Genomic DNA, 13678 nt, shown 5'->3' with positions numbered 1-13678 from the left:
AATGTTTCCCAGGAGGCACAGCCCTGGGGGACGCTCTCCAGCCTCTGGGATTTTGTCCAGTGTTCCCAGGCACATGTGCTCCACCTCCCTCCCTCCACACACGTTAGGATGATGTCCATCCTGCTCACCCATCTCTAGGAGCCAGGGATTTTCATCCATACCTGAGTTGTGAAAGAGGAGAGAAGCAAACACAAGTGCTGTATGCCAGGAACCCAAGCGCTGTGTGTGCGTGGATATGTGCTGGCGCTCACTGAAGCCGTGACCTCAAAACCCAGGGCAGGCAGCTGGGCTTGGAGGAAGCATCTCATGGACAGAGAGATGGGCTGGTCTCTTGGAAGGCAAAGGCCAGCGGTAGGCCCTGCTAAAGTCCTGGGGATGCATGAGACATCGGGACTCCTGGTACATCTACACGTGTGCCGTGAAGACAGAAACACAGAGATAGCATCCCCTGGAGGAACTGTCATAGGAAGTCCAGGGAAGGACAAGAGATGCCAAGAGAGAGGGCTGCTGCCAAGAGCAGCAGAGCCACTGTGACTTGGGCACCAAATGGTGCCACCTTTTCCTGAGCTGCCCCCTGAGACTTTGGGGACAGTTTGGATAAATGGGTCCAGAGGCTGGAGTCAAATAGTGTTTAAATTGGTCTGTTGATCTCCTTGAATGACTTTATTTTTTATTTTATTTTATTTTTGAGACAGAGTCTTGCTCTGTCACCCAGGCTGCAGTGCAGTGGTGTGATCTCGGCTCACTGGAACCTCTGCCTTGCAGGTTCAAGCGATTCTCCTGCCTCAGCCTCCCAAGTAGCTGGGATTACATGTGCACGCCACCACGCCCAGCTGATTTTTCTATTTTTAGTAGAGATGGAGTTTCAACCTGTTGGCCAGGCTGGTCTTGAACTCCTGACCTCAGGTGATCCACCTGCCTCGGCCTCCCAAAGTGTTGGGATTACAGGCGTGAGCCATGGCGCCGGCCTCTCCCTTCTTCCTTGACCCATCTCTATCCCCAGCATTCAGCGTGAAGCCTACCCGGGGAAGCTTCTCGGTGAATATTTGCTGAACTAGTTTCCTAATGTCGCTGCTGGAGGCAGAGGAAGAAGGAGAGGACGGAGAGGTCCCAAAGCTCGTTTCTCCTGGGTCCTGGGAGAGACCCCCCCCTTAATCCTAACACAGGATTCCTCCAGGGATGGGCAGAGAAGTATTCTCGGGGGAACTTCCCTAAAACTGGAATAGTTCCTATATTTTCCTTCTGAATTGTCATGACTCCTAGTTTTTTTTTTTTTAATTTCTTCACTTTCATTCCATTCTTAGGCCAAGGGAATTCTGCCATATATAACAAATATAGGAATTCATTTTAGAAAATATGTTTTGAGACCTACATTGTGCCAGGCATAGTGCCAAGCATTGGAGAGAGCTGGGAACAAGATAAGCTCACACAGTTTATATTCCAGTGGGGAGGCAGGCAGTAAACAAATGAATAACTAAGTAAACAAATTAATTTCCAATAATGATGAGAATGACAAAGAAAAGTCTTCAAGTGATGTTATTGAAAGTTACAGGATGTAGGAAGGGGGGGGATTGGGAGGTGGGCAGTATTTATAAGGTGATCAGAAAAGGCCTGCATTGGAGCTCAGACCTAAATGACCTGGGAAACCAGCCATACAGAAGTCTGGGGAAAGATGGTGTGTTCTAGGCAGAGGAAACAGCTAGTGCAAAGGCCCTGGGGCAGAAAGGAGCATGGTATTTTTCAGGAACAGAAGGAACAGAGTGGGGCTAGAGCACAGTGAGATGTAGGGGAGGGAGGAAGCTGGACAGGAAGGTGGGGGCCATGTAGAGATTTACAGGCTCCGGGAAGGGAGTGGGTCTGATTCGAAGCCCAACTGGAGGGCTGAAGCAGGGAAGTGATATCACCTGGTTTGTGTTTTTAAAAGACCACTCTGGCAGTTGTCTGGAGACTGGGTTACAAAGAGATAAGAGAGGGCCGGAAGCGGTGGCTCATGCCTGTAATCCCAGCACTTTGGGAGGCCAAGGCGGGTGGATCATTTGAGGTCAGGAGTTCTAGACCAGCCTGGCCAACATGGTGAAACCCCGTCTCTACTAAAAATGCAAAAATTAGCCAGGTGGTAGTGGTGCGCGCCTGTAATCCCAGCTACTCGGGAGGCTGGGGCAAGAGAATCACTTGAACCTGGGAGGCGGAGGTTGCGGTGAGCCGAGATCACACCACTGCACTCCAGTCTGGGCGACAGAGACCCTGTCTCAAAAACAAAAACGAAAACAAAAGAGGAAGTTGGGGCAGGGGGGTACAATTGGAGGGCTATGCCTCTATCCAGGTGCTTCTCCAAGTAATGGCGACTGGAATTGGTGGTGGCGGAGAGACGTGCATGGATTGCAGATTTGTTTTACAGGTAGTGTTTGTCAGTTGGGTCCTCCAAGAAGCAGACACTGGGCCGGGCGCGGTGGCTCACGCCTGTAATCCCAGCACTTTGGGAGGCCGAGGCGGATGGATCACGAGGCCAGGAGATCGAGACCATCTTGGCTAACACGGTGAAACCCCGTCTCTACTAAAAATACAAAAAATTAGCCGGGCGCGGTGGCACGCGCCTGTAATCCCAGCTACTCGGGAGGCTGAGGCAGGAGAATGGCGTGAACCCGGGAAGCGGAGCTTGCAGTGAGCCGAGATCGCACCACTGCACTCCAGCCTGGGTGACAGAGCGAAACTCCGTCTCAAAAAAAAAAAAGAAAAGCAGACACTGAGATGGGATTGGAAGTGCAAGTGCTTTATTGAGGGTGATGTCCTGTGAAAGATAAGAGGGCCAGAAACAGAATCCGGCAGGGAGAACCTCCGACTTCAGTGCTGATCTAACAAAAGTGTTGGCCACCCCAGTGGGGAGCTCTGGGGCCGAGACTGCCCACGAGGGAGTTTTTGCATCAGGCACAAGTGGCCTGTCTCTATGGTACCCTTTTCACCCTGAGTCATTGGCTGGGAGTTGTCCCAGAAGAGCAAGGCTTCAGCTCAGAAGCTGAGGTGGATCACGAAGTTGGAGAGCATCTGCTAACTGCCTCACCTGCTGCTGAGTGGCAAAGTTGTTGTTGAATGGAGACCTGAGGGGGCCCCTCCCTGGCTGCCATGGTCCATTCCTTACACCAAGGTCCAGTTCTCCATACATGGTCAGGAGTAGTCCCTCCAAGGTGCCCGTGGCCTCTCTTCCTGAGGGACACCTGGAAGGGGGAGGTTAGTGGGAAGAACATCAGCCTCCGCTACTGCGGTTGGTCACAGGCTGCAAGAGGTGTCATGGATTCTTCCCCTGTCCATCTAACCATTCTCCCAGTCATTGTCTCTGCTGGTAAAAGGGGGAAGAACATTCTTTCATTCCCTGGAGCCTAGGAAAGCCTGTGGTACAACGTATTTTCTCAATAAATGGTTTTTGAGGCCAGGCACGGTGGCTCACGCCTGTAATCCCAGCACTTTGGGAGGCGAAGACAGGAGAATGTCTTGAGCCCAGGAGTTCAAGACCAGCCCGGGCAACATGGTGAAACCCCGTCTTTGCAAAAAATACAAAAATTACCCAGGCGTGGTGGCACGCACCTGTAGTCCCAGCTACTTGAAAGGCTGAGGCAAGAGGATCTCTAGTCCAAGAGGTCGGGGCTGCAGTAAGCTGTGATTGTGCCACTGCACTCCAGCCTGGGTGACAGAGCGAGATGCTGTCTCAATACAAAAATAAAAATAAAAGTTTTTTGAACTGAGATACACTTTTAAAAAGGGGGAGGAGGGAGAAAGAGGAATTGCACAGGGAAGGCCTTTAGACTGTAATAAAGTCATTTCTAAAAGATGGGTGATTGGATGCTAATTAGGTAACGGGTGGTTTCACCAGGCACATGGCAAGTGCTTGCATCCTGGGAAACCTCTCAGTCCTGGGCAAACACAGACAGTTGGTCACCTTGGCTATCCTCAAACCCGTTCTCCCACCACACTGTCTCACTGCTGGTATATATCACATAGCAATGAAACACACATGTCTTTCTCTTCCTTCGACCTCCATCCTTCCCTCTCCTCTAGCATCTCCTTCTTTCCTTGCTGCCTGCACACTGTGAGCTCCTCGAGGGCAGGGACCAGCTGCAGCACCCTCCTCTCTGTGACTCCAGGGCTGGCACTCGTGGGTGCTCAAACTCCCAGTGAAGGAGTTCGGGGAGATGGGTGGGATTACAGATGTAAGCCACCGCGCCTGGCCTCAAAAAACATTTATTGAGAAAACATGTTGTACCTTTTGGGGTGTGCTTGTGAACAAAGGGTTCTTTTCCCCAGGGCGGGTGGTAAAGAGGTTGGGGACAAAGACAGTGTCTGTGTCCATCCTGAAGTCTCCATCTAGGTCCAGTCTCAAGACCTGAGCTGCCTCAGTCTCCTCATCTGTAAGGTAGAGCCAGTGGTACCTATGTATAGGATTGTAATGGGAAGGAAATGAGGCCAGGTGAGATGTGTGTAAAATCTCTCCCAGGGACTCAAGGCAGGGACCATTTCCTACCATGCTGCTGTGTACTATCAGGGCAAGGCTCAGTACTTGCTATACCTTCCTTATTTATTCCTAGCATATATTAGGTGCTCAACAAATGTCCATTCCCTTCTGGACGTCTTTGCCTTTGATTCCCCAGGTGCCTACCGTGCTTACTCCCTAGTTGCTCTGCCCTTTCTTGGTTCCCCTCCCGCCCCCGTTCTGAGCAGAGTTGGGGAATCAGTCAGATGAAGGATCATACATGTATTCAATCAACACACGCCAGTCTGAGGGCTTCCAAGTGGGGTGCAGGGCTCAGCTGGGGTCCAGAAGTGTTCACACATCAGTAGTGGATGCTGGGATTGGGAGCCCAGACCAGACAGGAGGGCAGAAGCCAGCGAAAAGAGAGCTTTCCTCTCAGGGGAAGCCCAGAGATTTCCATCCAGAGTTTCTGCCTCCCTAGAAGCAGCAAAAGCAGCCAACCCAGCTTGCAGATTTGGGCAGGAAGCAAGGACATCTGTTCCTGCACAGGCTCAGGAGGGGCCGAGAACCAAGGAGGAAACGTGTGTCCACCTTGTGGGGGGCCCTTGGAGTTGGCTGGAAAGTGCGTGCCTGAGTCCAAGCCGAGGAAAGAAAGACCAGAAGGAGTGGCCGGCCAAGGATGCTGTAGGGGCGGGGTGGGGGTGCCCTCACTGTCTCAAGGGCCTCCTGCAGCCCCTGTTTGCTGGCCTGTTCCTCCTGCCACTTCTTACCGTACTGGGCTCTCACTTTGGCAGCCCTGGAACTCTACAGTATAATCTTTCCATGTCACAGATGAGAAAATCAAAGCCCAGGGACATTCGGTCATTTGCCTTGAAGCCCCTGGTCTGTGGGGGTACCTCTGGCATCTGAACCCAGAAGTTGCCAGACTCAGGTTCCCCAGCTCACATACTGACACTGCCCTTCAAAGGGTGTGCGGACTGGCCCCTGCTGGGTGAGGAGGCAGCCAAGTCCATCCTGGGAAGCCCCCTCCTCCCTGTACTCTCCCCCTCCACCTCTGGAGCGCGTCTCAAAACTGCCACCATGGCCCCCTCCTTGGCTCACCAGTGGTCCCAGCACCAGTTTCTGTTGCACTGTCTGTAACTTGTGTTTCCCCAGTGAGGCTGTGGACTCCTCAAGGCCTCAAACCTTATGTTCTTCATATGTGGTCACTGGCACCCAGAGCATGTCCAGGGTACATCTGATTCCTGCCCAGTGGACCCTAAGGAATGGTGGCCACCTCTGCAGCTCCTCTAGGAAAGGCATTTTCAGGTGGCTCCCAGGGTTCTGCAGCCACTGCACTTGGAGGCAGGGAAGCTGAGTCCTAGGGCTCGGGGAAACTTCCTTTCCTCATCTGTAAAATGGGTACGCATAAGCCTAACCTGCCCATGGTGAGGTAGGGGCAACTGAGAGCTCACCTGGGTGGCCATTCATGTGTGTCCAGCGAGGAACCAAGGGTGCCTGGCAGCTCCTCCTCAAATACCATCTGTCTCCCGATCTAGCTCAAGTACCCAAGGTGAGCCCTAGAAGTAGGGGGCAGGTTGAGAGATTCTGCACGCTGGAAGAAGGGACTACACATGAAGCCAGGGTGGGGTGGGCAGCGCTGCCCGCTGGGCCCCTCCCTGCTCCTGCCCGTCAAGCTTGCCAGCCCACAGGCCCACCTTGGGCTGGGTCCAGGCTTGGCTCTTTCTCTTTTCTGAGGTTTGCCTGCCACCAGCACTAGCCACAGCCACTTAAGAAGACACCTCCCTCTCCAGCCTCCCACCACGCACGTGGCTCCCTAGCCACTCAGCCTTGAAGGGATGAGGGACCAGGAGCATTTCTTTTCTCAGCCCCTTTGCAACACTACACTTTGGCATGGGTACTTGGTCTCCATTGTCCTCAGCTTTGGGGGTCTGGGGTGCAGGGGAACAGCAGGGCTGGAGAGGAAGGAACAGATCCAAGTGACATTTCCATTAAGGGGTCAGTTAGTCACAAACGCTGGTGGCTGGCTGGAAAGGAATGAGTCAAACACAAGGCCTGGGGTTCAGGCCCCATCGGGGAAGCAGATGAGTCAGGCAGCCTGTTGGGGGGCGCACTTTTCAGTCGGGAGATTGGTTTTAAACGTGGAGTTTGAGGGCATTGCATCAAGGTGGAGTGGAGTAATTGAAATATGGACTTTGAAGTCAAGGAGTTGGATTTTAATCCCAGCTGCACAACTTACTAATAGAGTCACCTGGAGCAAGTGACTCAGCCACTCTCTCCGGTTTCCTTGGCTGCACCATGGGAGGATTTATGCAAGAGTGAAATGCGAGTGTGCAGCTCAGAGCCTGGCTCGTGGAGTGCTCAGCAGAGCTCCCTGCGATTCCAACAGGAAGGGGGTATTACGATCCTTTCCTATTTCATAGATGGGGAGACTAAGGCACGGAACAGAGACGCACATATTCCCAGGGCCCTGTACAGCCAGGCTGTCCAGCTCCAGTGACTGTGCCCTTAACCACGGTGCTATGCACAGAACAGTGCTGGCGTGGTGGTGAAGGATGATCGCATGGGGTCAAATCCTGGCTCTACCACTCCAGAATTTCTAAGCAAGTAATCACATTTCTGAGCCTCAGTTCCCTTATCTGTATATTGTGGGTACTGTGCTCTCTGGTGCTACGGTTAGAATATTTGTCCCATCCAACACTCATGTTGAAGTTTAATCCCCAGTGTGGGGGCATTGAGAAATGGGGCTCTTAAGAGATGATTGGGTCATGAGGGCTCCGCTTTCATGAATGGGTTAATCCATTCGTAGATTAATGGATTAATAGGTTATCATGGGAATGGGGCTGTGGTTTTATAAGAAGTAGGAGGGAGACATGAGGTAGCACTCTCAGCCCCCTCACCCTGTGATGCCCTGTGCCACCTCAGGACTCTGTAGAGTCCCCACCAGCAAGAAGGCCCTCACCAGACACAGCCTCCTTGACCTTGAGCTTCTTAGCTTCCATAACTGTAAGAAATAAGTTCCTTTCCTTTACAAATTACACAGTATCAGGTATTCTGTTATAAGCAACAGAAAACAGACAAAGACATCTGGATTGTGGGTATTTAATGAACTGGTTAGTGTAAAGTCCACTCTGTACGTGTTAGCTATCCTTAGAGTAATTCTGAGTTGGAAAGGATAATTAGAGGGAGCCCCCTCCCCCATTTTACAGGAGATGATACAGAGACCAGAGAGGGTGATTGACCAGGCTGAGGTCACACAGCTGGAAGAGCTGGGACTCAAGCCACTGTTTTCCTACTTGCCTCAAGCTGTTACATGGAAGGGGGACATCAAGAATTGGTGAGCAGATAGCTGGGATGCCAGAGTGGAAGTCAGAGTTGTGGTCACATCTGGACACAGAGATCTAAAAGGTGTTTCTTCTTACTCACCACCTCATTTAATCCAAATAAGCCTGCCAAATAGGGGGTCCTAGTCTCCTTCCCAGCTGAGGAGCACTGAGGCCTGGAGAAGTGACCGAGAGGCTTCAAACCAGGCTGCCTGTCTCATGGACAAGGGTCTCTTTATGGTGCCTGAGTTTGAAAGGCAGGCAGGCAGGCAGGCAGGAGGCAGGCAGGCAGGCAGGCAGATGAGCCCCACAGAGGGAACCAGAGATGATAAGAGCAGAAGCCTTCCACGAGGGCACCACTGCACAGAGACCAAGCCGTGTGTGCCGGCAGAGACTTCCAAGGGAGCTAGCGAGTGACGATCATTTTAATGAGTCCCCTTGGGGGACAGGGTCCACATTTGCCTTTTCCAAAGTGTGTCCTGTTTCCTTGCTCACGGCTGGGAGTATCTGAGCCTTTACTGAGAGCTCCTAGGGATATCCAGATCTCCTCTGAAAGAGCCTGTTGCTGGCGCTGCAGTTTCAGACCCTGAGGCGTGGTGGGCAGGATAAGCTAGTGGGGGGCTTGTTCTTATTTCACAGGACTGAGGACCCCTGCCACCCGGCTTTGTTCTGTTTCCATCAGCCCACCCTGGCTCCGCGCCGATGTTTCCCAGGCCCTTGTGTTCATAAAGGCTGATTGCTGGCGGCCGTCATTTAAATGGAGGCTCATGTCTTTGTCAAGCTCTGAGCTCACTCATCCTTTGGAAAAGACAGAAAAGACTTTGGTACCAATCTGCTCTAATGAAGGCCACATCCCTTCTAGATGGATCAGAGGGGGACCTGTTCCCATCCAGCTTTAAGTCAGATTGGCTGTGCGCCCCCTGCGTGTCTGCTCGCTATTAGGAATGTTCACATTCATCTTTGAATCTCATTGTCCTAAAGATTTCAGAAGGTTGGGGAGGGAGCAAGATGCAGGGGAAACAGAGCTCTGGGTTACTGTCTGCATAGATGAAGTTTTGGGTTTTAGTTATCTTTTTGCTATTGATTTTGTTTTGATTTTCAATTTTTTAATCATAGTAAAATAGTTACAATAACAAAATTTACCATCTTAACCATTCTTTTTAAAATTTTTTAGAGGCAGGGTCTTGCCCTGTCACCCAGGCTGGAGTGCAGTGTTAGGATCATGACTCATTGCAGCCTTGACCTCCCAGGGTCAAGTGATCCTCCCACTTCAGCCTCCTGAGTAGCTGGGACTACAGGCACGCACCACTATGCCCGGCTAATTTTTCTATTTTTTGTAGAGATGGGGTTTCGCCATGTCGCCCAGGGTGGTCTCAGCCTCCGGGCCTCAAGCGATCCACCCCTCAGCCTCCCAAAGTGCTGGGATTACAGGTATAAGCTACTGCGCTCAGCTCCATCTTAACTATTAGTTTTTAAATTTTATTTTAAGTTCTGGGATACATGTACAGAATGTGCAGGCTTGTTATATAGGTATACATGTGCCATGGTGGTTTGCTGCATCTATCAACCCCTCATCTAGGTTTTAAGCCCTGCATGCATTAGCTATTTGTCCTGATGCTCTCCCTTCCCTCCACCACTTGAGGGGCCCTGGTGTGTGTTGTTCCCCTCCCTGTGTCCATGTGTTCTCATTGTTCAACTCCCACTTATAAGTAAGAACATAAAGTGTTTGGTTTTCTGTTCCTGTGTTAGTTTGCTGAGGATGATGGCTTCCACCTTCATCCATGTCCCTGCAAAGGACATGATCTCATTTCTTTTTATGGCTGCATTACCCATTCTTAAGTGTACAGTGGAGTGGCATTACATACATTCACATTGTTGTGCAACCATCACCACCATCCACCCCAGAAGTCTTTTTGCCTTGTAAAACTGAAATTTCAGGCCAGGCATGGTGGCTCACGCCTGTAATCCTAGCACTTTGGGAGGCCGAGGCGAGCGGATCATGAGGTCAGGAGTTCGAGACCAGCCTGGCCAACATGGTGAAACCCCTGTCTCTACTAAAAATACAAAAGTTAGCCGGGCATGGTGGCGTGCACCTGCAATCCCAGCTATTCAGGAGGCTGAGGCGGGAGAATCCTTTGAACCTGGGAGGCGGAGGTTGCAGTGAGCCGAGATCATGCCATTGCACTCAAGCCTGGGCGACAGAGCGAGACTCCGCCCATCTCAAAAATAAATAAATAAGTAAATAATTGGCCGGGTGCGGTGGCTCATGCCTGTAATTCCAGCACTTTGGGAGGCCAAGGCGGGCGGATCATGAGGTCAGGAGATCAAGACCATCCTGGCTAACACGGTGAAACCCTATCTCTACTAAAAATACAAAATAATTAGCTGGGCATGGTGGCGGGCGCCTGTAGTCTCAGCCACTAGGGAGGCTGAGGCCGGAGAATGGCGTGAGCCTGGGAGGCGGAGCTTGTAGCGAGTCAAGATTGTGCCACTGCACTCCAGCCTGAGCAACAGAGCGAGATTCCATCTCAAAAAAAAAAGTAATAATAATAATTAATTTAAAAATAAATAAAACTGAAACTTCCTACCCATTAAACACTAACTCCACATCCTTCCTCCTCCTAAGCTCCTGACAACCACCATCCTACTGTCTCTGTATGATTTTGGCTACTCTAAATATCCCATGTAAGTGGAATCATACACTATATGTCTTTCTTATGACTGGCTTACTTGACTTAGCATCATAGCCTCAAGGTTTGTTCATGTTGTAGCATATGTCAGAATTGCCTTTCTTTTTGTGTATGTGTATTGCCTTTCTTGTATGTGTATGTCACCTTTTGCTTCTCCATTCTTCCACTGATGGACACTTGAGTTGCTTCCACATTTAGCTATTGTGAGTAACGCTTCTATGAACATGGGTATACAAATATCTTCTCCAGACTCTGCATTCAATGCTTTTGAGTATATATCCAGGAGTGGAATTGCTGGATCACATGGCATTTTTAACTTTTTGAGGAACCGCCATACCACAGCAGCTATTCTATCTTATATTCCTACCAACAGTGCACAAGGGTTCCGAGTTCTCCACGTTCTTGCCAACATTTATTTTTTTAAATAGTAGCCATCTTAATAGGTATGAGTTGGCATTTCATTGTAGTTTTGATGTACATTTCCCTAATGGTTAGTGATGTTGAGTATCTTTTCATGTGACCTTTGACTATTTGTATATCCTATTTGGAGAACTGTCCTTCTCAAAAGTTTTTTAAAGTCTTACATACATTTCAGTCTTTGATTCATTTTAATTTTTTTATATGGCACTAGGTAAGAATATAACTTCCTTCTTTTGTATGTGGATATTCAGTTTTCCCAGCACTGAAAAGACTGTCCTTTCACCGTTGAATGGCTTGGCACCCTTGTCAAAAATCATTTGACCATACATGTGAAGGTTTATGGTGGGGTCTCCTTTCTACTCCTTTGGTCTATAAGCCCATCTTTATGCCAGTACAACACTGTTTTCATCACTGTTTGCTATTGATTTTTAACTAATTACACATGATCTGAGATGCCAATTCCTTGAAATTTATTGAGACTTGCTTTATCTCCTGCTACATGATATACATGATAATTTTAGGAAATCTTTTTTTTTTTTCCCCTGAGATGGAGTCTCTCTCTGTCTTCCAGGCTGGAGTACAGTGGCGCGATCTCGGCTCACTGCAACCTCTGCCTCCTGAGTTCAAGTGATTCTCCTGCCTCAGCCTCCTGAGTAGCTGGGATTACAGGCATGTGCCACCATGCCCGGCTAATTTTTGTATTTTTAGTAGAGATGGGGTTTCATCACGTTGGCCAGGCTGGTCTCGAACTCCAGACTTCAGGTGATCTGCCAACCTCGGCCTCCCGAAGTGCTGGGATTGCAGGCATGAGCCACTGCACCTGGCAGTTTTAGGAAATCTTCAATGCATGTTTGAAAATAATGTATTGGGTGCAGGATTCTGTATGTACTGTTGGTTGTTTTGCTATTCGTCTTTGTGGCTTGCATGTTTTGTAATTTTGGATAGTGAGCTCACATTTACAATGGTTTTATCTGTGAGAATCCTGTGTGGCCTTTACTGTGGGTAGGGCCATCCACAGAGGCTTGCATTTGCTACTAGTAGCCACATGTCTGTGGTGTAACTTGCCCCAGGTTTTTTTCTTATATTAATTTCTATACTTGGGAGTCCTGGGACCATGTGGGTAATACAAATTCAAACCTCAAATTTGTGTTAGTAAAGGTCTAGAGTTAAAATTTCTCAAGAGATCATTCTTTTTACATTTTTTCCAGCCGAGCCAGAAATGAGACTACAACGTTTTTGTCTTCTCCCTTTGTGAAAGGGTGGATTTTTCCCCACCATTTGCTTTTTTCATTGAGGATATGGGTCCAGTTTTATTCTGGTTCCAAATTTCTGTTAGCAAGCGTCCCAGGCCTTGTCTCCTATCCCTCCCTCCACAGGTATAAAATCCAAGCTCCTTTGATTACCAACATTAGCAAAAGCCACCACGTCCCATGCCCACCTCCTGCCTCCCTTTGCCACCCATACGCCCACCCTGCAGGACAGTCAAAGAATAAATACCTGCTTGTCACTCTGATTTTTGGCTTTTCTCTTTGTTTTTGGTCCCTGGGAATTTTTTTTTTAAATCTTGGAAACTCAGTTGGGTATTTGAAAGAATGTTTATGTTTTACCCAGTCTTTAAGTATAGACAGAAGGTTAGCAGGACAGACGGTTCTATCTTTTCATGCCTCAGACCTGGGTTCCATTCTCTCTGCCTCTGAGTGATTTTGCAGAGCATCCCCACCCTACAACTCTCAGGCCTCGCCTTACACCTATCCAATGGGGTTAATCATTCCCCAGCCTCACCTCATGGGGGCTGCTCATGGAGATAAAAGGCATGAGATTGAGGGGGTAGAGGCGGGTGGCAAGGGGCTGGACATTAACCCCTGGAATTTCCAGTGACCTCCAGAGCTAAGCACCTATGTCCCTGGTGGTGCTTCCAGGATGGCTGGTGACCAGTCATCTCAGAGATGAGGTGCACTAAGGGACAAGGACCCTTCAACAGATTTGTCCAGCAGTGCCTGGGTGGGCAGGAGCTCGCTCTGAGCCTCAAATCCATAGATGAAAATCCCTCCAGGACCCTATGGCTGATTTACTCCCAACATGTCCCAAGCTGAACTCACCTTCTCTGCAAGCTGTGTCCTCCACCAGGTTCTCCACCTGAGAAGAGTGCACTCACTCACTCCTCTGCCTATACCACATACCCAGGTGCTTCTTCAAAAAGGCTTTTTTTTACAAGCTCTCAAAGGCAGTCCCTCACCAAATTCTAAATATTCCAAACATCCCTCCACTCTGGCCACTTCCTGTTGTCCCCACTGCCTCAGGCCTCATTATCCTCACGAGGGTCATTTCGAGTCTCACCCTGGAGTGGCCTCTGTCCCTCCTGGGACTCCCTCCTGAGCTCACAGCTTCCCTGGCTGATGCTCAGAGTGTGTAGATGTCTGGAGGCCAGGATGAGGCCTCTCCCCTGCTGCTTCCTTTGTGACCCCACCGCTGTGGATCAGGTGTCCTTGTGCTCGGCCTCTGCAGGCCACCAGGCCTTTTTGAAGTCTGTCCTCTCAGAAGCCAGCAGCCTGAACAAAGAGGGCACAGAATCAGCTCGCAGGCCTGTTAGCTGGCTTGGGAGGGGGCTGGGCAATTTGATGTGGCCTCTGTCACCTCCCTATTCACTCCAGGCATGGCTTGACATGGACCAAAAAATTTCAACTTTCAGCTTTTAAAAAACAACCAAAGGCCGGGCACGGCTGTTCATGCCTGTAATCCCAGCACTTTGGGAGGCTAAGGCAGGCAGATCACGAGGTCAGGAG

General features: G+C 49.9%; 1 protein-coding gene across 1 annotated transcript in view; it reads right to left on the bottom strand.

The window, feature by feature from the left end:
- Nucleotides 1-13678, bottom strand: part of NPTXR (neuronal pentraxin receptor) — a 41335-nt gene that overhangs the window by 27060 nt on the left and 597 nt on the right. The window contains exons 2-3 of the mRNA XM_058431902.1: nt 12995-13031; nt 12791-12851 (exon numbers count right to left, since the gene is read on the bottom strand). Coding sequence (XP_058287885.1) covers nt 12791-12851; nt 12995-13031 — 98 coding nt within the window. The remainder of the gene's footprint in view (nt 1-12790; nt 12852-12994; nt 13032-13678) is intronic.

This window comes from Hylobates moloch, unplaced genomic scaffold, assembly GCF_009828535.3.
Source record: "Hylobates moloch isolate HMO894 unplaced genomic scaffold, HMol_V3 SCAFFOLD_19, whole genome shotgun sequence".
NCBI lineage: Eukaryota > Metazoa > Chordata > Mammalia > Primates > Hylobatidae > Hylobates > Hylobates moloch.
This window is presented reverse-complemented; position numbering and strand designations above follow the sequence as displayed.